The 24,328-nt window shown below is 35.9% G+C and overlaps 5 protein-coding genes across 12 annotated transcripts; 4 read left to right on the top strand and 1 right to left on the bottom strand.

Moving 5' to 3' along the window:
• Positions 1-174: 174 nt before the first annotated feature.
• LOC105570543 (lipase member H-B-like) lies at positions 175-5,216 on the top strand. Of its 8 annotated transcripts, none has more exons than XM_012027827.1 (8): positions 175-321; positions 2,558-2,637; positions 2,876-2,936; positions 3,109-3,254; positions 3,316-3,558; positions 3,650-3,850; positions 3,935-4,094; positions 4,526-5,216. In XM_012027827.1, the coding sequence occupies exons 2-8, from the start codon at positions 2,574-2,576 to the stop codon at positions 4,605-4,607; spliced, it is 957 nt and encodes a 318-aa protein (XP_011883217.1). In that variant the 5' UTR covers positions 175-321; positions 2,558-2,573; the 3' UTR covers positions 4,608-5,216. The 8 variants fall into 8 exon arrangements, with proteins under 8 accessions (XP_011883217.1, XP_011883216.1, XP_011883214.1 ...); XM_012027826.1 differs by having other exon boundaries at positions 2,502-2,637; XM_012027824.1 differs by having other exon boundaries at positions 2,350-2,637.
• A 71-nt stretch (positions 5,217-5,287) lies between these two features.
• Positions 5,288-8,206, top strand: LOC105570544 (putative odorant receptor 92a). Its single transcript, XM_012027829.1, has 5 exons — positions 5,288-5,782; positions 6,866-7,234; positions 7,308-7,512; positions 7,633-7,788; positions 7,901-8,206. The coding sequence occupies exons 1-5, from the start codon at positions 5,427-5,429 to the stop codon at positions 7,937-7,939; spliced, it is 1,125 nt and encodes a 374-aa protein (XP_011883219.1). The 5' UTR covers positions 5,288-5,426; the 3' UTR covers positions 7,940-8,206.
• A 2,496-nt stretch (positions 8,207-10,702) lies between these two features.
• Positions 10,703-15,032, top strand: LOC105570542 (acyl-CoA Delta(11) desaturase-like). The gene is made up of 6 exons (XM_012027819.1): positions 10,703-10,762; positions 12,069-12,289; positions 13,034-13,164; positions 13,888-14,093; positions 14,326-14,511; positions 14,706-15,032. Exons 2-6 carry the CDS (start codon positions 12,082-12,084, stop codon positions 15,010-15,012), a joined length of 1,038 nt encoding a protein of 345 aa, XP_011883209.1. The 5' UTR covers positions 10,703-10,762; positions 12,069-12,081; the 3' UTR covers positions 15,013-15,032.
• A 3,282-nt stretch (positions 15,033-18,314) lies between these two features.
• On the top strand, positions 18,315-20,257 carry LOC105570713 (putative odorant receptor 71a). Its single transcript, XM_012028150.1, has 4 exons — positions 18,315-18,987; positions 19,219-19,608; positions 19,678-19,882; positions 20,002-20,257. Exons 1-4 carry the CDS (start codon positions 18,632-18,634, stop codon positions 20,248-20,250), a joined length of 1,200 nt encoding a protein of 399 aa, XP_011883540.1. The 5' UTR covers positions 18,315-18,631; the 3' UTR covers positions 20,251-20,257.
• Positions 20,221-22,570, bottom strand: LOC105570541. The gene is made up of 6 exons (XM_012027818.1): positions 22,313-22,570; positions 21,726-21,861; positions 21,345-21,544; positions 21,216-21,269; positions 21,023-21,132; positions 20,221-20,821 (listed from the first exon to the last, which is right to left on the bottom strand). The coding sequence occupies exons 1-6, from the start codon at positions 22,361-22,363 to the stop codon at positions 20,617-20,619; spliced, it is 756 nt and encodes a 251-aa protein (XP_011883208.1). The 5' UTR covers positions 22,364-22,570; the 3' UTR covers positions 20,221-20,616.
• Between the last annotated feature and the right edge of the window lie 1,758 nt (positions 22,571-24,328).

Raw genomic sequence — 24,328 nt, 5'->3', positions numbered from 1 at the left:
TAGAAACAACAATGAAAATACATAGAATATGTTGTGATAACGTAACGAAAAATATTATGCCCGTGACTAGACAACGCAACGACGTAATAATGTGGCTAATTGCCACGATACCGGAGAAGGGAAGAGTCGTTTCTTTGTTGATAAGGTTTATCGATTTTGTGTCGCACTTTGGTGGTCTTGAGACGTAAAACCGAGTCGTATTGTATTCTTGTACTGTACAAAATCGCACGTTGAGAATCCAGTATTTGGTGTTATTTATTTACGCGGCTACGCGTGAGATCTGCAGGATTGCTGCAGGCGTGACAATATATTTTCTATAAAGTATGTTATCAATAATTTTGCATATTTAAAAAATATATAAATATGGAACTATAAAGCGTCCTAATACTAAATGAAATTGTACAATTATGCGCGCATTTTTGTATAAATACATATAAAATTTGTGGGACATTTCTGAGTGATGAAAGGAAATTGATGGCTTCGTTAACTTATATCATTTAAACCTTATCATTTGCAACTGTATATTTTAGTGTAATATAAAGTGGTATATACATTTTAGTAAGTCTGGACACAATGCATTGAGTTAAATATTCGCATGTTTTCACGATCCACACAGCACGGGGAACTCCCGGGGAGCTCCCGGGGAGCTCTTAAAATTGGTCATAAGCTTCACTTGAACTTCAAACGAACTCGCACGGAGCTCCTATGTCCGCTTTTGAAAGCTCTCTGGGAACTTTATTTAAGCTCGCAGGGAGTTTAAATGAGGCTCCCAGGGAGCTCTCGACTAGTACTAACTCGCTGGAAGCTTGTTTTATCGAATTTTGTAAGCTTCCCGGGAGCTCAGCGAAATGAACTCCCTGGAAGCTTGTTTTGTCGAATTTTGTATGCTTCCCCCAGTGAGAAATTATTCGTCGATCGACGTCGAAATGATGTCGAATCGATGTCGATTCGACGTCGTTTCGACGTCGATCGACGAATCATTTCTCACTGGGCCGGGAGCTCAGCGAAATGAACTTCCTAGGAGCTTAATCGGAGCTTGTGCTGTGTGGGATTGCCTTGCCTTATACAGATAAGATTCCGAATATTCTATCTAAAAATTCTATCTAAAATAACACTTATGCGCTCTCAGAACTCTATCTTATCGAAATTATCTAATCTTAGAAATCTTTTTTGCACGTATATATAAAATCAAGCGACATGTTTTCTTTAACAGTAGTTATTCACTTACAATGCACACACTCTTTGCTCTGTTGATCGCTAGTTTGGCGTCAGTCAGTCATGGTAAGTCATAGAAAGTGCAAAGTAAAACGTTTCGACGTATAAAAATATTACTTGATAATAAAGCCGATTTGTTCTAAACTCAAAATGAAAATATGAAAGCAATTCCTAATTTTATTTATGGTACTATAAATCATGACGTAATTGACATAAATTTTATGTAACTCTATGAATAAAAGAATTATTTTACCAGCATTTATATCGGGATTATATATCGCCTATATTTATATCCTCTACTGTTAATTCTGCAATAATAACTCACAATTGTATTTGTAAAAATTGTGTAAACGTGCATATTAACATAATTATTAAAATTTTATACAATGAAGTATGAAAGATCAAATAGATACAGCAAATTATATAATTATATACATATATACATATTTTTTAAATAACATTATCTTTTAATTCCGCAACGACATACTTGTAAAGTATAATACTCACAAAATCGATCAAGTATTACAAAAGGTATAAAAAAGTAATCTAAAAAATTGTCTAAAGAGTGAGAACAAGTGTCTATAAGCAAATGGCCCCAATTTTCAAAGGTTCCATTCCATTTCAAATAAATAGTTGGTGTCTGTCCAGACGGCTTCATCGCTTATGTCCTGGGAATTTTGGATCATCTTGACGAGACCTTTCGTTTGGTACCTACTTTGTGATCAAAATCAAATACGAAAAAATGGGGCCCATCTTGTTCTTACTCTTTATTAAAAAATTATTATTCAGAGCTTTGCGATTTACATTCTTACAAATAGTTGTAAAAATTTGTGTCTATATATGTGTGCTTTTTTTATACACGTGTCTATTATATTATATACATATATAAACTTATATAAGAACTTTTCAAATATTTAATTCATTTTGCGATAATAATTGTGCACGACTAATAATTTTTTTCTTTGCCAGTAAAATCCGAGGTAATATTTTGCGCAATAAGTTCTTCTAATTAAATTTATAGCCAGTTGTTGGATTTTATTTGTCCAGTATTTGTACACATTTCATAATAATCATTATGACCTAATTTTTCGAAGACCATAACTCTTTTTATATTTAACTCTTTTTTATATTTAGCATAGTCAACTCCGTCAGAAAAATATACCTTCGATGTTTGACACGTGTAAAAGGGTTCGTTACACACAATAAATCAAACAGGGCGACGTGAGATAACGTAATGTCTCATATATTTAACATAAATTAGCAACGTGGTTTCTTATATATTGCAGCGCGCAAGAAAAAATTCAAAGTTTAGCCCGTTAACACATATTCTTTGTTTTGAGAGGCTTCAGAGAATTACAATGATAAACCGCGCTTTGCGACAATGTGCTGTCACCATTGCGTTAATATACGCGACTGCAGTTGGTAATTATTAACTTGTAATAGTGAGTGTGGTTGTGTTAATGATGAAGAAAATACAATTATTTTAGATACCCATCGATGATTTCCTTCATTGAAATTCAAAGATCTCAATTAAACAGCAGTCTTAAGAGAATTCTTACATTATAGTGCAGAAATATTTTATTATATATATTATTTTTGTCTTGTTTAAACACAAGTAATATTGATGTAAAAAAAATTAATCAAATCTATTTCTTCGTAGACGGACAATCTAAGGAGGGAGCAGTTTCTAACTTGCAGAGCATCTTTTTACGTATTTATGGGTACTCATGTTTGTAGTACTTTTGATTCCTTTTATTACTTTTTATCGCTTGAAATTAAATTCTCGAGATAAAAGAATAAATTGCATTTCTTAAACGATATCTTGTTTTATTCAAAATAAGTTTCCGATAACTTTATTTCCGGAAATCGATCCAAATATTGATCTCTTTTTAGAACCACGTTGCATGAATATGTCGATTACCCGTTGGAGAATGTCAACGCGATCACATCTCGAATTGACAACAGTAAGCCAACGGTAATGTACGTTCACGGCTTCACGGAAAATGTGGAAAGAAAGAGCGTGCAAACGGTAGTGCAAGGTAATACTTCGATATATAGCATGCATTATAAAAAGCATTTAAATTACTTTTATCTTTTCAGCTTACTTGGATAGACGCGATCACAATATTCTCGCGGTAGATTACGGTAAATTAGCGAACGACTCGTATGTAAATTTAGCGATAAATGCACCTCTCATTGGAAAAGTTCTCGCGACGCTTTTCAATGAGATGAAGAAATCTGGTGTTGATACGGAAAAATTACACATCGTCGCACACTCCATGGGCAGTCAGATTGCTGGTTATATCGGCAGACAAGTCAACTTTGATATTCCTAGAATTACAGGTGAAAATTCATAAGTTTTTATTAATTAATTTCATCTGAATTTTATTTCTGTATCGTTGTTTAATATAACACTAAGATACGTTTTGTACAGGTCTGGACCCGGCCGGTCCATTTTTCAATGTTCTCCTGCCTAGTCTTTCGTCCAACGCTGCCCGCTTTGTGGACACCATACACACAGATTATGGAATTTATGGTGTTGCCAAGAACACGGGCACAGTGGATTTTTTCCCAAACGGTGGTACACGCATACAACCTGGCTGTCCGAAACATCCCACATTCTACAGTAACGACGGTATACTTTTTCTCTCTTACAAATAAACCTGCAAATATTTTTCACATCTCGATTTTCAAGATCACATTTTTTATCGTGTTTCAGATTTCTGTAGCCACAATCGTGCCTGGAAATTGTATGCCGAGTCTTTAATCAATGAATCTTCATTCTTGGGCGTGCAATGTTCTTCGATCTCTCAATTCACTTCCGGCAATTGCAATAATAATACACAGATCTTCATGGGATATGCCACTCCACGCAGCGCGTCAGTAAAAAATTCTGTATTTTAGAGAAATAATTCAAAAAACATTATCTTGTAAAATTGCATTCTGGTAAAAAGTTTTCTTAAAATTTGTCATATAATTCTTCAAGACTTCTTTATAGACTTAATAAATTGTTAGAAAATTTCTCATAAATTTTCTACGAATTGTAACACTTTTCAGAAATGCAGAAAAAATTTACATTTTCTCTAAAATTCTTTTATATATGTACATGAAATGTAGAGCATTCTAAAATTAATCATTGAACAGCTCCATAAGAAAACTTACGAAATCGGAAGAAGTAAAAATATTTTTTTAGGAATTTTTACAAAATTATGAGAAAATTCTTCAAAATATTATGAGATATTATAAGAATTCTTTCACCATTTCCGATCTGTAAGACACTACGAAATACCTGCCTTTTCTGTTTTTCCAGGCAGGGAAAGGTCTATCTCATAACGAACGATCGAAGCCCTTTCGGATTGAGCAAGCAAGGGGCATTCATTTCGACGAATTAATTCCACGTTGAGAATACAAAAGGAATGCCGCAACATTATTAGGAAAAAAACTGTGAATTCTTTTATTAATACGAAAGAAGGAAAACAATTAGAGAGAGGAAGAGTATATTGGCCTGCAACACGTACTCTTTCTGTGATGCTACGTTTATTATATATTAATGGATAATCGAAGGCAATGTCTTACTTTATTTCTTATGATCACAGAGTTGTCGTCGCTTTTTGATATCTAGACATCTCTGTTTCCCATTGCACATAGCAATGCTGTTAATTCGTTATCCAATTTAGCACTTGTCGCATTACTACGGTCCTTGATGCATATTATTCTCGTAATACACATTTAAATGTGTTGAAACTGCAAACGCTGGTAATTTTAAGTTTCGAGAAGTAATTAAAGTACGTAGATTAAGAAATATTCCAACGCTGAGATCCGAGGCTGCCGTATATCGATCGCGACGATGACAGCGAAGTAGCGAACGTAGCAAATTTATAGTAACGTTAATTTTTAAACAGGACAGAACTACCGCATCTGTGGCGTGCCTCTAAGAGCGTACGATAGGCTTTGTAAAATTACATTTGATATTTCTTGAAGCGATTACATAAAAAAAAAAACTTATTTGTGCATGAATTATTTATAACGAAAGTCAAAGTAATTCCTAAGCCAGAGAGAATAGGGGAGCAATATAACCGTATGGAAAACCAACGCTGACTTGAGAATCGCAATATAATAGCGTTCTCAGGCCGTTGTCCCATAAGAAATACTTTTATCGAGATCTACTTCAGGATCGTCGAGACCTTCCTTTAGATCTTTAACCGCGAACGATGCATACTCTCCCCTTGTCTTTCGCGTTGTTGACGTACACCGGATACTGGCGACCGGTCAACTTAACATCCGCCAAGTATTGGACGTACATCATTTATTCTATCGCGATGAACTTTCTACTTTATTCGTTCACGTTTTGCGGTTTGGTCGACTGCTTCATGGTCGAGGATTTCGAGATGTTCATCGAGAAATTCTCGCTGTTCCTGTCGATACTCGGCGTAAGTTGCAAAGTGACGAATCTGACGCTTCGTCGGGACGAGATTATCGGACTCGCCGATATGCTGCTGAAGGATATCTGCGTACCCAGGGACGATCGAGAAGCGGATATTCAGCGACGCTTCGATCGCAGTGCGAAGTGCGTATTGTTGAATTAAGTTCTGTAAGAACTACATTTGAATTTTCCCATAGAGTACAGAAATTTGCAACTACATTACAGTAACGTTGCAGTATCGTACATTGCAGTGCAATATTGTAAGAACATTGTATAAACAAAAAGTTACAATGTAGTTTGAACAATATTATAGCAGTATTTCAAAACTATTGTGAATAATCTTTTAAATTATTCTATATAGCAGTACATATTTGTTTTTGCGTACGAATGAATTTATCATTTACATGACGTATAATTTTTACAGCAAATTTCAAATTTGTTTTTGTATATTTTTCCTCCAATATAATATATAACTTAAATATACTTCATTTATTATTTTTAAAATAAGACCATAAATTGGAAGTCGAAAACGAGAACATTTTAAATCCTTTTGCTTTCTCATAGAGAAAGCTTTGTGTGCAAATAAAAATTCTGGAGTAAGCAATTTTTAAAATGCACCTTAACTCATAAAGCCTCTTCTATGAGGTTGCCCAAATTTTTAATAATCACTTGCCTTCATGATGACGAAGTATGTCCAAATTTCCAATTTGCATTTTTACAAGTTAGAATGAGCAATGTCCAAATTTTTAATTTGCACATTAACTCACAAAGCTTCCTCTATGAGGAAGCCAAATTTGAATAGACAACTTGCCAAAATGTTAATGTTGCATTTTACAAATTTCCAATTTGCACCTTATAAATAAAAAACAACTTGCAAAATGCTGATGCTGCGTTTTGCAAATTTAAAATTTGCACCTTTAAAATACAAAACAAAGTCCAGATGTTGAGGAAGCAATGTGCAAATTTCCAATTTGCACCTTTTTTGCTAAAGTTTAGTAGCAAGGTCGATGCCATTATGTTTGATAAGAATACAATTTTCTTCGTACGGATATTAGACATAAAAGATTTATTTTTGTAACGGAACGGCACGTGTCAATAATAAATTGTTTTTTAAGTACTACATATAGATTTATTTAATTATACAAGATCTAATAATCTCTATTTAACCATGTTCGCACCGCTCGTGTTTCTCCAATGTTATCTCAATATTCTCTATCATTTCTCTAGGATAATCACCATATTTTGCGAGATATTAAACGAGTCGACCACTTTCTTCGGTGCGATCGCTCAATTCCTATACTTCATCAACACTCGGACCTTACTTATGTTCGAATGGGTGCCCGCTTACTGGGCGACTATGTTCCACCAGACCATCGGGCTGATGGTCTGCGCGAACGCCAGCGTCGCCCACGAGACTCTCATCTCCGGTTTTATGATCCAGACCTGCGCCCAATTGGATATACTCTGCCATCGCTTTCGCACATTGCCGGATTCGTTGCGGGAGGCCCGGAAATGCAGCACCTCGAAGGACGACTTCAAAGCGCGAGAACGGCGACTGATCCGCGAACTCGTCCATCATCATCGCCATGTGTATAGGTAAAGGTAAAAACTTATTTGCGCGTGAAGAAAAAGAAAAGATCAGTATATTAACGGGGTGGTAATGGTGCAGATTTGCGGAACGCATCAATACGGTGTTCACACTTATGATTTTCTTACAATTCACCGTAAGTTCGACAGTTCTCTGCCTCAGCATCTATAAAATGTTGACGAAGGACTTGATGAGCATTGATTTTGCGTGGAGCTCAACGTATCTCGGTTGCATGCTTATGCAGATTTATTTGTATTGCTGGTTCGGTAACGAAGTGACACTGAAGGTTAGTCATTAAAAAATTTGTTAAACTTTCAAAGCCGCGACCTACTTCGAGAAATATTTCACTTATTTGAAAAGCCAGTTTAGTGAACTTTTTTCAATTAGTTTATTCCACAATGCATAGAGCACGGAAATTGGAAGCGCGGTTTACGAGATGGATTGGCCAATGCTTCCTACTGACTTAATGAAGACTCTTTTGGTAATAATTACGCGATCTAAGAGACCAATCAAGATAACCAGCGGATACATAGTTACCTTGTCCAACGAGTCATTTATGAAGGTCCATAAGATGATATGGCGATGATATATTAACGGCACTAGAAATATTTTTAGTGAATTCGGCACGATCATATTTTCGTTTGCACATGCAGCTTTAATTCTTATCTTTTCAGATTATCAAAACATCTTACTCAGCGTATAACATCTTGTAGGAGTCTTAGTGCAAGCGGAAGCAATCATCTTTTCGATCTCTATTCTAAAGAAACTAACTACATAATTATTTTCACATGAATAATACCACTTAACGTATAAGCATACTGCGGGGATATTGTGAGTCCGGTTCCAGATCACCGCGATAATAAAGCGAATCGCACGAAATTTTCGGTTTTCTAGTTTTCATGTAAAAGATATGTTATCACTATATTGTAGTCTGTTAAGTGTGCAATGATATTATATTTAAGAAGACTTAATGTACATAACACACTTAAAAAATTGCTTATTGTTAAAAAGGAAAAATATGTATAAGTGCTGCTCTAACAAACACTCACGTTTTTTATATTAATCAACAAAATTATTATAAAAATAAAATCTTATAAAAGCACAGTACATTGCAGTGCAATATTGTAGAAACATTGTATAAACATAAATTTACAATGTAGTTTGAACAATATTATAGCAATATTTCAAAACTATTGTGCACAATCTCCCAAATCATTCTATATGTATAGCAGTACATATTTGTTTTTGCGTACGAATGAATTTATCATTTACATGACGTATAATTTTTACAGCAGATTTCAAATTTGTTTTTGTATATTTTTCCTCCAATATAATATATAACTTAAATATACTTCATTTATTATTTTAAAAACTAGAACTTAAATATACTTCATTTATTATTTTAAAAACTAGAACAACACAAGCGCGCGCTTCGCGCGCGCCATTGTTCTTCCACATTATATTACATAAACTGTCAAAATAACCCTCTTAAATACAAACTGTCGAAACCGCAAGTCGAAGTGAACGACTCGCAACGAGATCGACACTCGATCGAGTTTCGAGAGAGCCAATCGGCATCGCGGAAAAGCGACAACAATGAACTCGCAATGCCTTTTTAAGGGCCAGTTTCACAAACATCGGTTAACTGTTAACCAGAGTTTAGTTAACTCCCTATCTTTTTCTATCTTATTATCTAAGAAGAGACAGAGTATCAATTAACCTTCGGTTAGCAGTTAACCGACGTTTGTGAAACTCGCCCTTAGATAGGGATAAGATAAGACCATAAATTGGAAGTCTAAAACGAGAACATTTTGAGTTCTTTTTTGCTAAAGTTTTAGTAGCAAGGTCGATGCCATTATGTTTGATAAGAATACAATTTTCTTCCAAAGTACGGATATTTTAGACATAAAAGGTTTATTTTTGTAACGGAACGGCACGTGTCAATAATGTCCTTGTTACAGTACAAATTCTCTAACCTTCTTTAAGTTTTTTTCGTCATCAAAATGCGCATACATCGTACGATACAACACCTTCGCCGAGAAAGGAGCAAATCGATTTGCACGCTCTTGTAGCATTTTTTCTTTGCTGGAATTCGTAAAGAATGCAGTGTCGGATATGCACTTTATCTGTTGCCATTTTCGACTGTACTGAACTGAATACTTTTGAAGGATACGTTGGGCCTTTCGCCAAACTATATGTTCTTTTTAATATATCCCTACTGAAATTACCCGATTCAAACCGATAGATATCGCATTGATTTCTATAAAAATTAATCGGTTTCAATTCGATATTAATCGGGCCAATCGGGCACCGGATTGGTGAAAATGCAAGATCAATCGGATTCAATCCGTAATCTGATTCAATCCGGTATTTCCAGATAGAATTGAAGCAGTAACAATCGGTTTCTATCGGATTTTCTGACGAAGTCTAACAATCGTTTTTAATACAACTTTTCCGGAATGACTTGAATCCGCACCAATCGGTTCCAGTCGGCGAATTTATATCTGAATTGTTTATTGTTTTTAATACAATTTTTCCAGATTGACTTGAATCCGCGCCAATCGGTTCCAATCGGCGAACTTTTATCACGGATTGAAACCGATAGACGCGGATCAAAATCTATCTGGAAATTTCTGATTGAACACGATTCAAATCTGACACTATCCGCGTCAATCGGTATTTTCCGCATCAAGAATCCAGATTCATGCGGATTCAAAATTTTCAATCGGTTTTAATCGGGTATTTTCAACAGGGATGCCAACATTGTATAAACACAAAAGAGCGGGAAAATCTATTCAATTTAAAATTGATTTCATAACTGCTTAAAATAATTTGGATTATTCATTTGTACACCTAATAAATAAATAATTTAAGGTTGAGGTTAATTTAAATTAATGTGACAAGATGTGAGAGGGAGTAAAACATCTTTAACAAACAATTTCACATTGTAATGTGAAATCTCATTGCTTAATCAATAAAGTTTTACAATAAAATGTGGAATTGTATGCTAAAAAACATCTTTCTCTCTCACTCACATTTTGTTACAGCTTAACTTAGCGATATAAATTTAAATTATTTAAAATATCAGATAAATAGGTTTATTCTAACTTTTCAAATTGCTACATTAATTTTTTACAAGAACGTATTACACTTTTGTTATCTTATTTCATGTCTTTTAGAAAATATACGTTGATACCATAAAAGAGAAGGAAAATCTTAATTTGAATCACGAGGAAGTTTATGCTTTTACTTTACATATCTTCGTCGTCTTTGTCTTCATTGTTTTCTCTTTCTTTCCGTGGTTAATGTCTGAAATAAGGAAAATGTCTTCAAACATCTTTAACATACAATGTGGAATTGTATGCTAAAAATATCGGAGTATAAAATTCGGAGTATAAAACGCGGATTGAGGCTCCGACGCCACTCGCACTAGCCAACTTCTTATTGTAATAATATAAATTGAACGTTTACACTGTAAAAAAGTTACATGTAAAATTACAATTATTATAGTAGTTAATATTGGGACCATATTAAAGGTATGTATTTCCATACGTCAATAAATTTACACCTTATAGCAAGGATGGGCAAGTGGGCACCGCCCGAGGGCGTCCAACTGCGCCCGCGGGCAATAGCTGTGAGTGTTGGGCAATAGTGGGGAAGTTTCGGGAAGTGAAAAAGAGCGTCGCGCTTTAGAAGTATAGTTTTAAAGAATGTATCATATTGTATAAATTTTTTTCAACTGAAGTATTTATTATTATAATTTTTAATACTTATTTAATAAAAATCTAATGCAAACAATTTTAATAAAAATAAATATTATATGAAAAGATGGCCTTTTCTAATTTAATTGTTGGATACATATCGGACCTGATTCACGACGTTATTATTTATTTAAAAAACTTGGCGCTGCTATCTTTTAATAAAACATTTATTTGTATTAAAGTTGTTTGCATTATAGTTTTATTGAATAAGGATTAAAAATTTGTCTCATTAATGTTATTGTCTCCTTTATTTCCTTCGGTAAAACCTTATGCTCAATTGTTTGGATATAACATTTTAATATCAAAAATAATTAAGTATTTAGCTTGTATAAATATCTATTTTAATTGGCGCAATTTGATGATATCATTACTTTTGTAGAAACAATAAAAATGCATTATTTTTCTAACAAAATATATTCAAATAATTAAATTATAATATATACTTCTTGATTGGATGGCGCTTACACTTGGCGTCTTTTTTACCTTTTTTTAAAAAAAAGGTTGTATGATAAACGCCGGTACGCTCAAGAGTTCAAATTTCAAATATATTAATATTGTAAAAGATAATATTGTACTAATGTTCATAATTATATCACGTGTTTTCTTTGAGAACTCACACGCTAAAGTGTTCTATCTTTGTTGCTCATTATATGTCAAAGAAAGTCGCTTTCAGTGTGTGAGAGTTAAAAACAATGCAGCCGAACTTGATTATAGACGTGGTGGCGGGCAACCGCGGGCGCCCACTGCCCGATATCAGCATTTTGCCCATTCCTGCTTAATAGATAAAATTATTACCTTATATAGTAAGTAAACTGCTTGCGTTTAATTGTGTAAATTTTATAATTTTTTGTAATTAATTTTGGTAAATTTGTAAATATTGTAAAAAATTTTTGAAATTTTGTACATAATTCAAGAAGCAAATAAAGTTATTAATATACATAATTGATGAATATATAATAAAATAAAAAGTTAGTTTAATGTAATTCTTCGCCAAGATCACGGTAACAGTGACAAAATTTATTACTCGCTAGACTTTTTACAAGAAATAATTAATGGCATTTTTCTATATGTATGTTAACAGAATTTACGCAAGAATGGCAGCACATGTAACACCGACAGGAGCGCTATTTGAGGATGATACTGTTGACGAGTCGCAACTGACCGAGGAACCCAAGGAGAAACGTAAATATGTTAAGCATATTGTCTGGAGAAATGTGGCGATTTTCTCGTTCCTACATCTCGGCGCTCTTTACGGACTTTACCTCTCGTTCACGTCCGCCAAGTTGCTGACCACCGCTTTCGGTGAGTGATGCAATTTTATTGCACGGTATAACGTATCTTTTACTTCCTTATAAAATAATTGTATGATGAAATGATACTATTGTTCACCAAGGAAATTAAATTATATAAAAGTACGCAGTCGGTACAATAAGTTCCGGGACTACCTCGAAATAAAACACGTAACGATGCCAAAAAAATGTATCAACACGTTAATTTTCTCCATACATCTCTTCCCTCGCCATACACTCGCGGCTCCGGTCGTAGAAGCTCTGGACTGATTTGGCAAATTCGCTTGAATCGATGCCACATCCTCAAAACGCTCCTCTGTGAGGGCAGATTTGAGTTTGGGGAAGAGCATGAAGTTCACGCAAAGCTCTTCAGCGTGAACAATTAACGGGATGTTAAAATTAGATCAGTTGAAACATCTGAAACACTCTTTATGTAGTTGAGTCTTTTTCGAACCAGTTTGAACAACAACACACCTATTGACTCTTGTATAATTTGATTTAGACTACCTAGTTTACGTTATTATAGAAATTACTATGTTGCGCTCACTATAATAGATTTTTCTAAACTTGTCACTATACATATGTACTAGTATGTTGCGACATTCGCATTACGAGTAAATTTTCTGTTCCGCGTTGTCAATTACATCTCTCGTAACGTAATTTGCCACGACAGTCACGCCATGAAAATTTGTGGTTATTGGAACAACCATGTCTTCTAGCAAGCCATGTACATGTAACATGATTTTCTGGATTGCAGCAATTTTATTGTATCAATTGAGCATCTTGGGAGTCACAGCTGGGGTTCATCGGCTCTGGTCACACCGAGCCTACAAAGCCAAGTGGCCCCTTCAGTTGTTACTTATGATCTTGAGCACCACAACGTACCAGGTAGGTGAATCTCTCAGAAACTGAGGACTTAACAAATAAAAACATCTAACTGAAAAATGAAACGTCGAATAATTCGTGAGTATTTCTTCCGTGGCAAATTTCAATGACAGTATTGTAGCATTGAAAATTGATTAGACGTATATATTAATGATATAGCAATTGGTCAAACGGGAATACGATAGAATCGAATTTTTCCTACAGTGAGGTATAAAGAATTCATGTTGATACGGTGATGCCGAGCACAAAACATGCGTCTCGTGTAAAAATGGAAAAATAACGTAATCTAATTGCGTGTTATTAAATGTTAATTAACCAAATGATCTGTTAGGAAAAAATACATCACTCTCCATAGGCTCGAGAATGTAGACACGTATTGTCCGGACGGTACTATAGGTATGTACATATCCCAGTAAGAAATGATTCGTCGATCGATGTCGAAACGATGTCGACTCGACATCAACGCCGTCAAATTGATGTCGATTCGACATCGTTTCGAAATCGATCGACGAATTATTTCTCACTGGGATGTGAGCGTGCATATTCATTGACTGACATTTTCATTTACTGAAGTATAAATATTCGAAGAAATACGCAAATGTGGAGGAACAATACAAAATTCGACAGAAATATATTAACATCGCTTTACGCGAATGAAATAAATTAACGCCTTCTATACATATGTATATCGGCATCATTCAAGAGGTTGCTTTTTATCGGAGCTAGGACGCCGTGATCGACTGGTCTAGAGACCACAGGCTTCATCATAAATACAGCGAAACCGATGCCGATCCGCACAACTCTAAAAGAGGTTTCTTTTTCTCGCACATTGGCTGGCTGCTCTGTAGAAAACATCCGGAAGTCAAGGAAAAAGGCAAAGGTATAGACTTAAGTGATCTTAAGAGCAATCCTATATTGGCATTCCAAAAGAAGTACGTATATTATCAATATCGAAGTAAAGCCTATCACACAATGCGAGGCAACAGGCAACAGGAATAGGGAATAGAATTTTTGACGCGTTGGATTCGTCGGAAATTTTCCTTCAACCAATCCAACGCGTCAAAAATTCTATTCCCTATTCCTGTTGCCTGTTGCCTCGCATTGTGTGATAGGCTTAATGCCTTGTTGAGAAGTATCTAGAATGAGATTAATTGTTCGTTTAAGATATTATAACATATTGATGCCATTGCTGTGTTTTATTTCGCCAACTCTTATTCCGGTCGTGTGGTGGAACGAAACATGGATAAACGCTTTCTATATTCCGGCCATTCTTCGTTATGTCTTGACGTTGAATATAACGTGGCTGATAAATTCTGTCGCTCATACAGTGGGCAACAAACCCTATGACAAGTAAGTATCTATTAGTTAAAATAGTCTTAGGAGTGTAATTCTTTAATTTCACATTCTCATAATTTATGTCGATGAGGACAATTATCAATCTTTCCATTATTTACTTGTCAAATTTTTAATGAATTTTCTGAAAGATTAATTTTTGCGACAGCGTGATCGACATTTAATTACAGTTGCTTTCTCATCTGGTATAGATACATCTGTCCAGCGGACAACAAAGGTGTTGCCATATTTTCCCTCGGTGAAGGTTGGCATAATTACCATCATGTTTTCCCCTGGGATTACAAGACTGCAGAGCTCGGCGATTACAAATTCAACACCACGACAGCTTTTATTAACTTTTTTGCAAAGATTGGCTGGGCCTACGACTTGAAGAGCGTGTCCAACGATATGATAAGGAAACGAATGGAGAGAACAGGTAACAGTAGCCATAACTTATGGGGTTGGAGTTCACGACGAGGTTCACACGCAGGTGGAATAGATGAAACGAAACTTATATAATAAAAAACTATATACACGTGTAAAGTTATAAATAAAGAGTATGAATACATTTTTATAATCTTTTATAATTTGCAAGCTCTTACGTAAGTGACCACAAAAACAGCATTAACAACATATTATCTGGAATTTATCTAGATAAGCCGCCACATAATTTTATCTTTATCTAGATGTATTTAAAACAATTTCATCTTCATCTCATTCAACATACATTTAAATATTTTTATTTCACCTTTATCCAGCTAATTTTTAAATTATCTGGGCACAACACAGGATACTGTGTATACGTTTGTAAGACTCTCGATTAAGGTTCTTTTTTCATGTTTGTTCATTTTGGTTTCAACATATTTTTGCACGATTATTTTGATTCCATATATTAATACTATTTTAGAAGGTCCAGCACGGAATAGAATTTTGTAATGTCGGTGATGTTCTAAATTAAAAGCTCTGTACTCGCTCGCTAAGCTACTTCCTTTTGGGATATAAAATTAGCTTTCGAATTAGACACATTATTGGACAGCTCGTATCATTTGTACTTTTTATCACATAATAGTAACAAGAACATGTACATAATTGTAAAGGAAAGTTCCCAATTATGAGATAGGATCCTAATATGTTTTAACGGGGTTTCTGTTAGATTAATGCATCATCGGTTGATTCCAATATGAATTTATTATCCTTGAAGCGAAATCTGTTTAGCGGAAAATTCATTGTTAGATTGTATAATCCTTGCGAAAAAAGATTTGTGATTGAATTTTGGATGTTGAAAACCTGCTATTTTTTTCATATTAGAATCCTGTTTCATAATAGAGAACTTTTCTCTACATGTGATTTAACTATTAGTTAACTTAGCAAAATGTCGAAACAACCACAGCCCTATTATTTATTGAATGAGTATTTAAAGAGAGACTGCTTAGAAAGTCTTGTTGGATATAATCTTTTGTACTTCTTAATATTTGTGCATTATTGGTTGCATGGAATTTCAACGGCCCCCAGTGAGAAATGATTCGTCGATCGACGTCGAAACGACGTCGAATCGACATCGACACCGTCGAATTGACGTCGATTCGACATCATTTCGACGTCAATCGACGAATCATTTCTCACTGGGGGAATACAAGCTCGGATTATGAGCGCCACTTTGTGAAGGACTTTTGTTAAAACTTTCTAATATATCACGTTTCTCCAAACAATAATTGGAATGCATAGAAAATATTGTCTCTTTTATCTATTTGTATTATAAGTTGCATAGGTTTAGTTTACATGAATGCATTTAATTTATCCGTTTAAGTTGAACTCATATAAATGCTAAAGCTGAACGGTGTCATTGCCACCTACTGCCCATTAAAAGTAACTTTGATATTAAGAAATTCACATTTTATTAATAGGATTTCATTTTTAATTACTTTAATTGTATTTTTAGTGAGTCTTTACAATTTAGAAAATTCTGTTATACTCGTATGTCTCATACGGCTAACACTTGCTAAACGTTGTAATGACTTTACCAATTGTTTTTACCATGTGTATTTATTATGATAACAAACGTCTAGAGCTTTAGTTCTCGATGATCTCTCGACGTAGTCAAGTCACGATTGTGTATAATAAGCGTTTAGCATTTCGGACTCGTTCTGATGACGGTGAACCACAGTTAACTGCTCAGAAGTATACCACTTAATCTTCATAAACTTAATCTATACATATAAGGTGAGTCGTTATAAATAAAATATATCTATCTCGTGTTGAAACTAAAATACAATGTTTAAAACATTTCAAAGAAAGAGTATAACGAACATAGCTACGTTCTGTCAATCACTCTTCAAAGTTATCGAGGATAATATATTTTTTGAAATTAAGAAATGAAATAAATTTTATAAATTTGGATATTGGCTAGAGTCTTTCGCTTTGAAAAAAATGCGTTTATATAAAAATTTATGCAAAACTGGAATCTTGCGCAGATTATATTATTACCCTAAATATTTGTAGAAGTATACTTTCTCATGTAAAATTGTATGTTAATTTTTCACATTGTTGTTTAACGTATAATAAATTCATTAAAATGTCTAAACGAAAGATTTCTGATTCATGTAAATAATACATATATACAAGAAAGATCCCACATTTTCCGCGTACCCGAGATCACGAAACTATTATATTCCCAATTCCAAAAAGGTATAATTACTTGTACTTTACTTCGTTTCAGCCGCGCGTCTCAGGTTTCTCCTCTCTTGATTTTTCTTAAACGAAAAATAAGACTGATCATCCATATACTTGCCGGTTTCGTCGTATTTGCGTATTCCCCCCTGGATGTTCCCCCTTCTCTCCTTTCTCTTCTGCTCCAGTCGCTTTCCAAAGCTATGCTCCAGGCCTTTTGGGAAAACTCCATCGCGATTCAATGTAAAAGTTTCCTCTCGTCACGATAAACAAGAATACTTACGGATAGACGAATGAGCGACACAGAATCTGAACAGCTCATGCTAAGACTCGCTCGGGCTCGCGTTTATTCCGAAAAACAAGAAAGTGTCGCGCAGAAGCAAAGTGAGATTCACATAATAGCAATAGAAGCGCCAAGTGCTAACAATAAATCAAGAATCTAACTTCCTTAACATGATATTCAAAAGCACACTGTTCTACTCGATACTTTCTACCAACCGCAATACTTCGTTTCTATCTTAATTACTTTCTCGCAAAATGTAATTTGCAAACGTAGATATAAAATTATGTGTCATAATACGACAAACGATAAATCTTGTTTGGATTGAATGAGCCGGGACTCGTCTTGGCAAATTGATTGCTGTTGAGAATTGCAATATAAAAAGAATATTAAAAAATGTTCAGCAAAAGAATTGCAAATTCTCTTACTAATAATGAAGAAAAAAAAAAGCAACTGAGGGGAAAGAGTGTACTTTGCAGCGCGCATACTTTATGATACTACATATGTTTATTATATATTAATGGACGCGAAGGTAACGTCTTACTTTTATTTCTTGTAGCAACTGTGTCGTCGTCGCTATATTGTTCCGGGAAGTCCAGGCGTCTTATGTCTTCCGTCGTATGCAACAATGATGCCACCATTAATTCATTATCTAATTGGACATTTGTCACGTCCCTACGGTTCTTCATATTATTCTCGTAATTCGCGTTTAAATGTGTTAGACATGCAAAGCTGATAATTTCAAGTTTCGAGAAACAATTAAAGTACATAGATTAAGAAGTATTCCAGCAGTGAGATCCGAGCCTCCCGTATATCGATCGCGACGATGACAGGAGGGTAGCGAGCACAGCAAACTCACGCTGACGTTTATTTTTAAATAACGCGGAACTACCGTAACAGAGTGGCATGCCTCTAATAGCAATTGCCTTTGTAGAATTGCGCGTAATGTTTCATGAAACGATTAGAAAAAAAAAACTTATTTGTGCATGAATTACCTATAGCGGAAGTCAAAGTAATTCCTAGGTCAGGGAAAATATGGAAGCGATACAGCGGCATGAAATGCCAACGCGGAGAAATAAGAACTGCATTATAATAACATCCTTAGAACGTTATCTCATAAGAAATATTTTTATCGAGAATCTACCTTAAGATCTTCAGAGGCCTTCCTTGGGGAACTTTTAACCGCGTACAATGCACACTCTCCCCTTATCCTTCGCGTTGTTGACGTACACCGGATACTGGCGACCCGTCCACTTAACATCCGCCAAGTATTGGGCGTACGTCATTTATTCTATCGCGATGAATTTTCTACTTTATTCATTCACGTTTTGCGGCTTGGTCGACTGCTTCATGGTCGAGAATCTCGAGATGTTCATCGAGAAATTCTCGCTGTTCCTGTCCGTACTCGGCGTCAGTTGCAAAGTGACGAACCTGACGCTACGTCGGGACGAGATTATCGGTCTCGCCGATATGCTGCTGAAGAATATCTGCGTACCCAGGAACGATCACGAAACGGATATTCAGCGACGCTTCGATCGCACTGCGAAGTGCGTATTGTAAAATAAAGTTTTGTAAGAACTGCGTTCGGATTTTATATCATTGTTTTTTAAACCTCTTTTTTATAACAGAACAAGTATGCAAGAGAAACTTGAGGATTTAGTCAATTGATAGACTAAATGCTTGTGGAAATATTGATTTAAACAGAATCTAAAAGATCTCCGTTTAACCGTATTCACGCCGCTCCGATATTTTCTCAATATTCTCTATTGTTTCTCCAGGATAATCACCATATGCTGCGAGATACTAAACGAATCGGCCGTCTTCTTTGCTACCGTTGCTCAATTCCAGTTCTTCATCAACACTAGGACCTTACCTCTGTCCGACTGGGTGCCTTACGACATCTCGTCAACGACCGCTTTCTGGGCGACTATGTTGCACCAAACCATCGGACTGATGGTCTGCGCGAACGCCAGCGTCGCCCACGAGACACTCATCTCCGGTTTTATGATCCAGACCTGCGCCCAACTGGATATACTATGCCATCGCGCTCGCACATTGCCGGATTCTCTGCGCGAAGCGCGGAAATGTAGCGCCTCGAAGGACGACTTCAAGGCGCGAGAACAGCAATTGGTCCGCGAACTCGTCCATCATCATCGCTACGTGTACAGGTAAAAATAAGAGCTCGTCCACGCGTGTGAAAAGAAAACTCAGTACTGAAACGGATCGTAATCGTGCAGATTTGCGGAACGTGTCAACTCGGTGTTCACACTTATGATTTTCGTACAATTTACCATAAGCTCGACAGTGCTCTGCCTCAGTATCTACAAAATGTTGACGAAGAACTTGCTGAGCCTTGAGTTTGCGTGGAGTTCGTCGTACCTCGGTTGCATGTTAATGCAGATTTATTTGTACTGCTGGTTCGGTAACGAAGTAACACTAAAGGTCAGTCATTTTTAAGCTTTCAAAGCCGCGAGTAATTTCTTCCTCGAGGAATGTCAAAATCCGAGGGACAAGCCAGTCTGGTAAAGGTTTTTAAAATCATTCTGTTCGCAAATACATAGAGCACGGAAATTGGAAGCGCCGTTTACGAGATGGATTGGCCAATGCTTCCCGTTGATTTAATGAAGTCCCTTTTGGTGATAATTACGCGATCCAAGAGACCAATCACGATAACCAGTGGATACATAGTCACTTTGTCCAACGAGTCGTTTATGAAGGTGCGTATGATCGCGGTGACAAGGTGGCGATGCCTAAAAATACTTGTAATAAATTCAGCACGGTTATGTTTTGATTTGCATATGCCATTTTAATTATCTCGTTCTTTCAGATCATCAAGATATCTTACTCGGCATACAACGTTCTACAGGGGTCTTAATACAAGCGAGAGAAATCATCTTCGAGCCTCGCGTCCTAAAGAAACTTGGTGGCCAACTAACTATTCCACACGAATAATACCGCTTACAAATGTCGATAGCTATTTTCTTAAATATTCTTACGCGTGTGTCTTTTGCATAATCCAAGGGCGAGAGGGATCCCCCAAAAACGATTTCACTCTTGCCATTTAGGGCCAGTTTCACCAACGTTGTTTAAGCTGTGAGCTCAGCTTAATTCATTCTTTGCCTCTTTTCAGCCGTTACTTAAGAAGGAGACAAACGGGAATTAAACTAAGATTAAAGTTAAGCGACGTTTGGTGAAACCACGCCTTTGTTATCAGCCTTGAATTGGACGTGACAGCAGCAGCTCGCGGGAAGTCGGAAGTAATCATGAACGATGTCGCCGTGAGAAATGGCAGCCAGCTCGCGATAAATGTATTTCTGCTTGCACGTCGTGACGTATCCCTCGGCGATACCGTCGATTAACCTGCACTTAGCATCCTCCTCTCTGAAAATAGAACAGATTGCGACATTCCTCACAACGTTCTATTTTACTCTAGACCTACGATTTACATTCTATTCTATATACGTCTACTTCTATATATCTAAATTCTATTCTAATCTATATGCTCATTGTACAATTTTCTTATTCGTATTATATGTAAATATTAAAGAATTGTGAAATTTATAGCGACTTTTCTTCACTCACCTGCAAGTTTCAATTCGTAAACTCTGACGGAAATTCGTCTCATTCGACTGAAGGATGTACAGCCACTGATTTTTCATGTTTATACCCACTTTTGGAGTAATTAATTTCTCCTAGAATTTTATGCCGTTAATATTTTTTAGAACTACATATACGTCACATGCGATAATAGATCACAATTCAAAGATGATTTTACCGTGGACAGGCAAAGCGGTTCTTCTTCGACGTCGGATCGTGGCGCAAGTCCAATCTATCAACAAAAGAAAATCTCGAATCAACATTTCCGCCAATTACGAGAGCAACTCATAATTATGCGCCCACTAACAACGTCCTCTTGTGCGTAACTTAGCAGGCTGGAATTTTTGGCGATCATCCTGTTCACAAAGTCCTGAGGATAATCCGGGACATCCTCGCAGAAAGTCTGTCCCATGTGAGTGCAACGTGGCACTTGTACGTAATTATCGCCGCCACTTCTCGCTTGCCATAAATCCGAGGATCCAGGGCTGTTCTCGCTAGCGTATGTATCTGTAATTGCACCCAACAAAGTATGAAATTTAAACCAGGATTGGGAAGTAACTCGTTACTTGTAACGAAGTTACAGTTACAGTTACTTTTTTTGATGAATTTTAAATTAAATAACTTTTAACGGAGTATAATCGCGTTAATGTATAGCTAAAATATATTATTTTAGAACTTCACACGTCACCTTCAGGCTCGTCATACGATTCCTTGGCTGTTTCATAGGTAGCGGTTGTTGGGTTCGTCATTCGTCCGTCATTAACGTGATTATCGTAATACTGTCTATAAGAAAAATGCCCATGAAAACGTCCCCCAAGAGCAATCTGAAACGGAGAAATGCGTTTCTTTAATCCTCCCTTTTTCTCCAGCGCGCCACCATTTCTCCTTTACTGATGCAATATGTCGCAATAATGTCACGATTAATAACTTTAAAATCACATTTTGTTTTCTAGAAAAGAAAATAATTGATAACACATGATTTATCTTGAACGGGATCATTCGATATTACATATCGGAGAGATTGATTTTTTCGACAATCATGGTTTATCTGATTGCGCAAACGCGTGTTTTACTTGTATCGCAGTTAGGTATCGCCTTTCCCTTTATTCTTACTTATTTCTTTTCGTTGATTATAAACGCCACTACATTAATTAATATTTTGACATTAGACCTACCAATTAACACCGTTAAACAGCGTAGCAACATCTCATTGAAGACACAAACCGCACCTTCAACTATCCAATTATACCTTCAAAGAAATAACGTTTCACGTACCGGTATAACGACGAGAAGCTCCGTCAGAAGTGCTACAGCAAGTTTTCCCATTATTAAAACTCTTCTTTTCACTTACTCGTACGATACGATACGGGTAAAAATAACGAAGCAAACTGTGCAAGATATCAATGCTACACAGAAGCAGACGGTGACTACGCAGCTTGCGAGCAACTCTCGAGCAACTCTTCGTGGACTACTGATTTGGATACATGACGACTTCCGATCGCAAGCCGATGTCGGTTTTCTCTTATCGGCCGCATTATTATCTGCTTCCGAGCTGCTTTATCTACAATCATCAATCGCGTCAGAGACTGGTCGTTTGCATTTTTTTCACGATGATATAGATTAGCTTATCGTAGGATGGGAAAACTGATCCGACGAATCCGGCGAGGAAGATGTACTCGTCCAGCGAGAAATGAAAAACTTAAAGGAGCGTACGGTAGTTCCCCACTGACGGAATAATGTCACAAAACAATTGGTTACAAGGTACCTTTTTATTATCTTCTGATATCAATTTCTTGGATTAATTTCTCGAAATTACGAAATTTACATTGTTGAAACTTGGAGGACAAACTTGGTGAGTGCCGAATTCATTGTTTTTCGTTTAATTTCCTGTACCGTTCAGCTTACCAGCTTCAGCTAAAATAAATTGTTACTGGTATGTTAAGGCCTGTGTCCACGATGCTAGAACTTGGTCCAAGTTCTAATTTCGAGAAATGTGTAGCCAATCAACTTGCAGCTTTTATGGAATAGCTGCAAGTTGATTGGCTACACATTTCTCGAAACCAGAATCGTGATTCTAACTTCGTGGACATAGGCCTTTGGCAGTTTGCCAGCAAATGCAAGCAGATTATTACAATAGATTGACTACATCAACCACTTAGGCTATTCCGTTAGCAGCTCTGCTATTCTTTCGATAAAATTTGCGGCAGACACAAAATGTGTTTTCAATATGCCTTCAAGAGGTTCGGTCGTCCATCTGTTCACGTAAAATTTCACAGCATTTTTTCTATACACGCTCGTACATGTGTAGCACATGGAAAATAATGTATTAACAACATTAGTTTCATTAAAATAATCTTGTTAATTTAATAACAGTATTAGTGAAGTAAATAATATTTTATTAAACCACACACAAGAGCATGACATACTTGTTTTATCAATAGTGTTATTAAGCTAACAAGTTTATTTCTTATTAAAAGTTACGATTAAAAGGATAACGTTAACTTTTTTCCGTGTAAAATTAATTTTCAATATCATTTCATTAATCATTTCATTTCACCTATTCTCAAAATTGCGATTAATATTTCATGCAATTTATTCTTAAGAGGAAATCTTTAATCTGACAATACAAAATATATGAAAAATACAAAACTGTACAAGTACGTTGGCAATAAAGCAGCAATTTACAAATTGGTAGGTTGCCACAAAATTTCCGGGCGATACGGAATTATATTTATATAGGTCAGTTCGAGATTTTAAATATACATGTATGACCATTGTTCTTATCTTCAGTAAATGCGTCAAAGTGGATTTGTGTTACTAACCGCGAACAGGAAGTCCGATGACAGGTCCTTGCGATAGATTTGCACAGTTGTTCGTTGGTACAAAACCTAACGATTCATTTACGCTTTCACAGCTTCCACGCATTTTTTACGAGATATAGCTCTTTACACAAGATATGTCCATTATTTCCAATTTTTTAAAAATACCAGACTCACACTTCAAGAAAGATTTGTCCGTTTCTGAAAATGTTTAATAAAGCCTAAGATTTGAAAGATATTCTTTATATCCGAAAGTTTTTTTTAAAAGCTGTAAGAATTTTGAAATAGAAATTCAACCTTGTCATATCGAGAAGATAAGTGCTATTAAAGAAATTCGCGTAGCTATTAAAATTTAGACTTTTATCACCTGAGGTCGGCCACTTCTCGTGAGTATTCGACGCAAGATGGCGACGCTAGTTACCACGTAATTCGAAAAGATCGAGCGAAGGAGCTTCTTTAGCGGAAAAGCGGA

This window comes from Vollenhovia emeryi, unplaced genomic scaffold (genome assembly GCF_000949405.1).
Source record: "Vollenhovia emeryi isolate VEMERY1.0 unplaced genomic scaffold, V.emery_V1.0 DF939120.1, whole genome shotgun sequence".
Taxonomy (NCBI): Eukaryota; Metazoa; Arthropoda; class Insecta; order Hymenoptera; family Formicidae; genus Vollenhovia; species Vollenhovia emeryi.
This window is presented reverse-complemented; position numbering and strand designations above follow the sequence as displayed.

Coding starts and splice junctions, on each gene's coding strand:
- LOC105570543 (XM_012027821.1), top strand. Junction 2,937..3,108: donor ATCTTTTTACGTATTTATGG/GTACTCATGTTT, acceptor ATCTCTTTTTAG/AACCACGTTGCATGAATATG. Junction 3,255..3,315: donor CGTGCAAACGGTAGTGCAAG/GTAATACTTCGA, acceptor TTATCTTTTCAG/CTTACTTGGATAGACGCGAT.
- LOC105570542 (XM_012027819.1), top strand. CDS start 12,082: ATGGCAGCACATGTAACACCGACAGGAGCGCTATTTGAGGATGATACT. Junction 13,165..13,887: donor TGAGCACCACAACGTACCAG/GTAGGTGAATCT, acceptor TATCGGAGCTAG/GACGCCGTGATCGACTGGTC. Junction 14,094..14,325: donor ATATTGGCATTCCAAAAGAA/GTACGTATATTA, acceptor TGTTCGTTTAAG/ATATTATAACATATTGATGC.
- LOC105570541 (XM_012027818.1), bottom strand. CDS start 22,363: ATGGGAAAACTTGCTGTAGCACTTCTGACGGAGCTTCTCGTCGTTATA. Junction 21,270..21,344: donor GTTACGCACAAGAGGACGTT/GTTAGTGGGCGC, acceptor TTTTGTTGATAG/ATTGGACTTGCGCCACGATC. Junction 20,822..21,022: donor TTACGAATTGAAACTTGCAG/GTGAGTGAAGAA, acceptor TTCTATTTTCAG/AGAGGAGGATGCTAAGTGCA.
- LOC105570544 (XM_012027829.1), top strand. CDS start 5,427: ATGCATACTCTCCCCTTGTCTTTCGCGTTGTTGACGTACACCGGATAC. Junction 5,783..6,865: donor CGCTTCGATCGCAGTGCGAA/GTGCGTATTGTT, acceptor TCATTTCTCTAG/GATAATCACCATATTTTGCG. Junction 7,235..7,307: donor CATCATCGCCATGTGTATAG/GTAAAGGTAAAA, acceptor GTAATGGTGCAG/ATTTGCGGAACGCATCAATA.
- LOC105570713 (XM_012028150.1), top strand. CDS start 18,632: ATGCACACTCTCCCCTTATCCTTCGCGTTGTTGACGTACACCGGATAC. Junction 18,988..19,218: donor CGCTTCGATCGCACTGCGAA/GTGCGTATTGTA, acceptor TTGTTTCTCCAG/GATAATCACCATATGCTGCG. Junction 19,883..20,001: donor GTAACGAAGTAACACTAAAG/GTCAGTCATTTT, acceptor GCAAATACATAG/AGCACGGAAATTGGAAGCGC.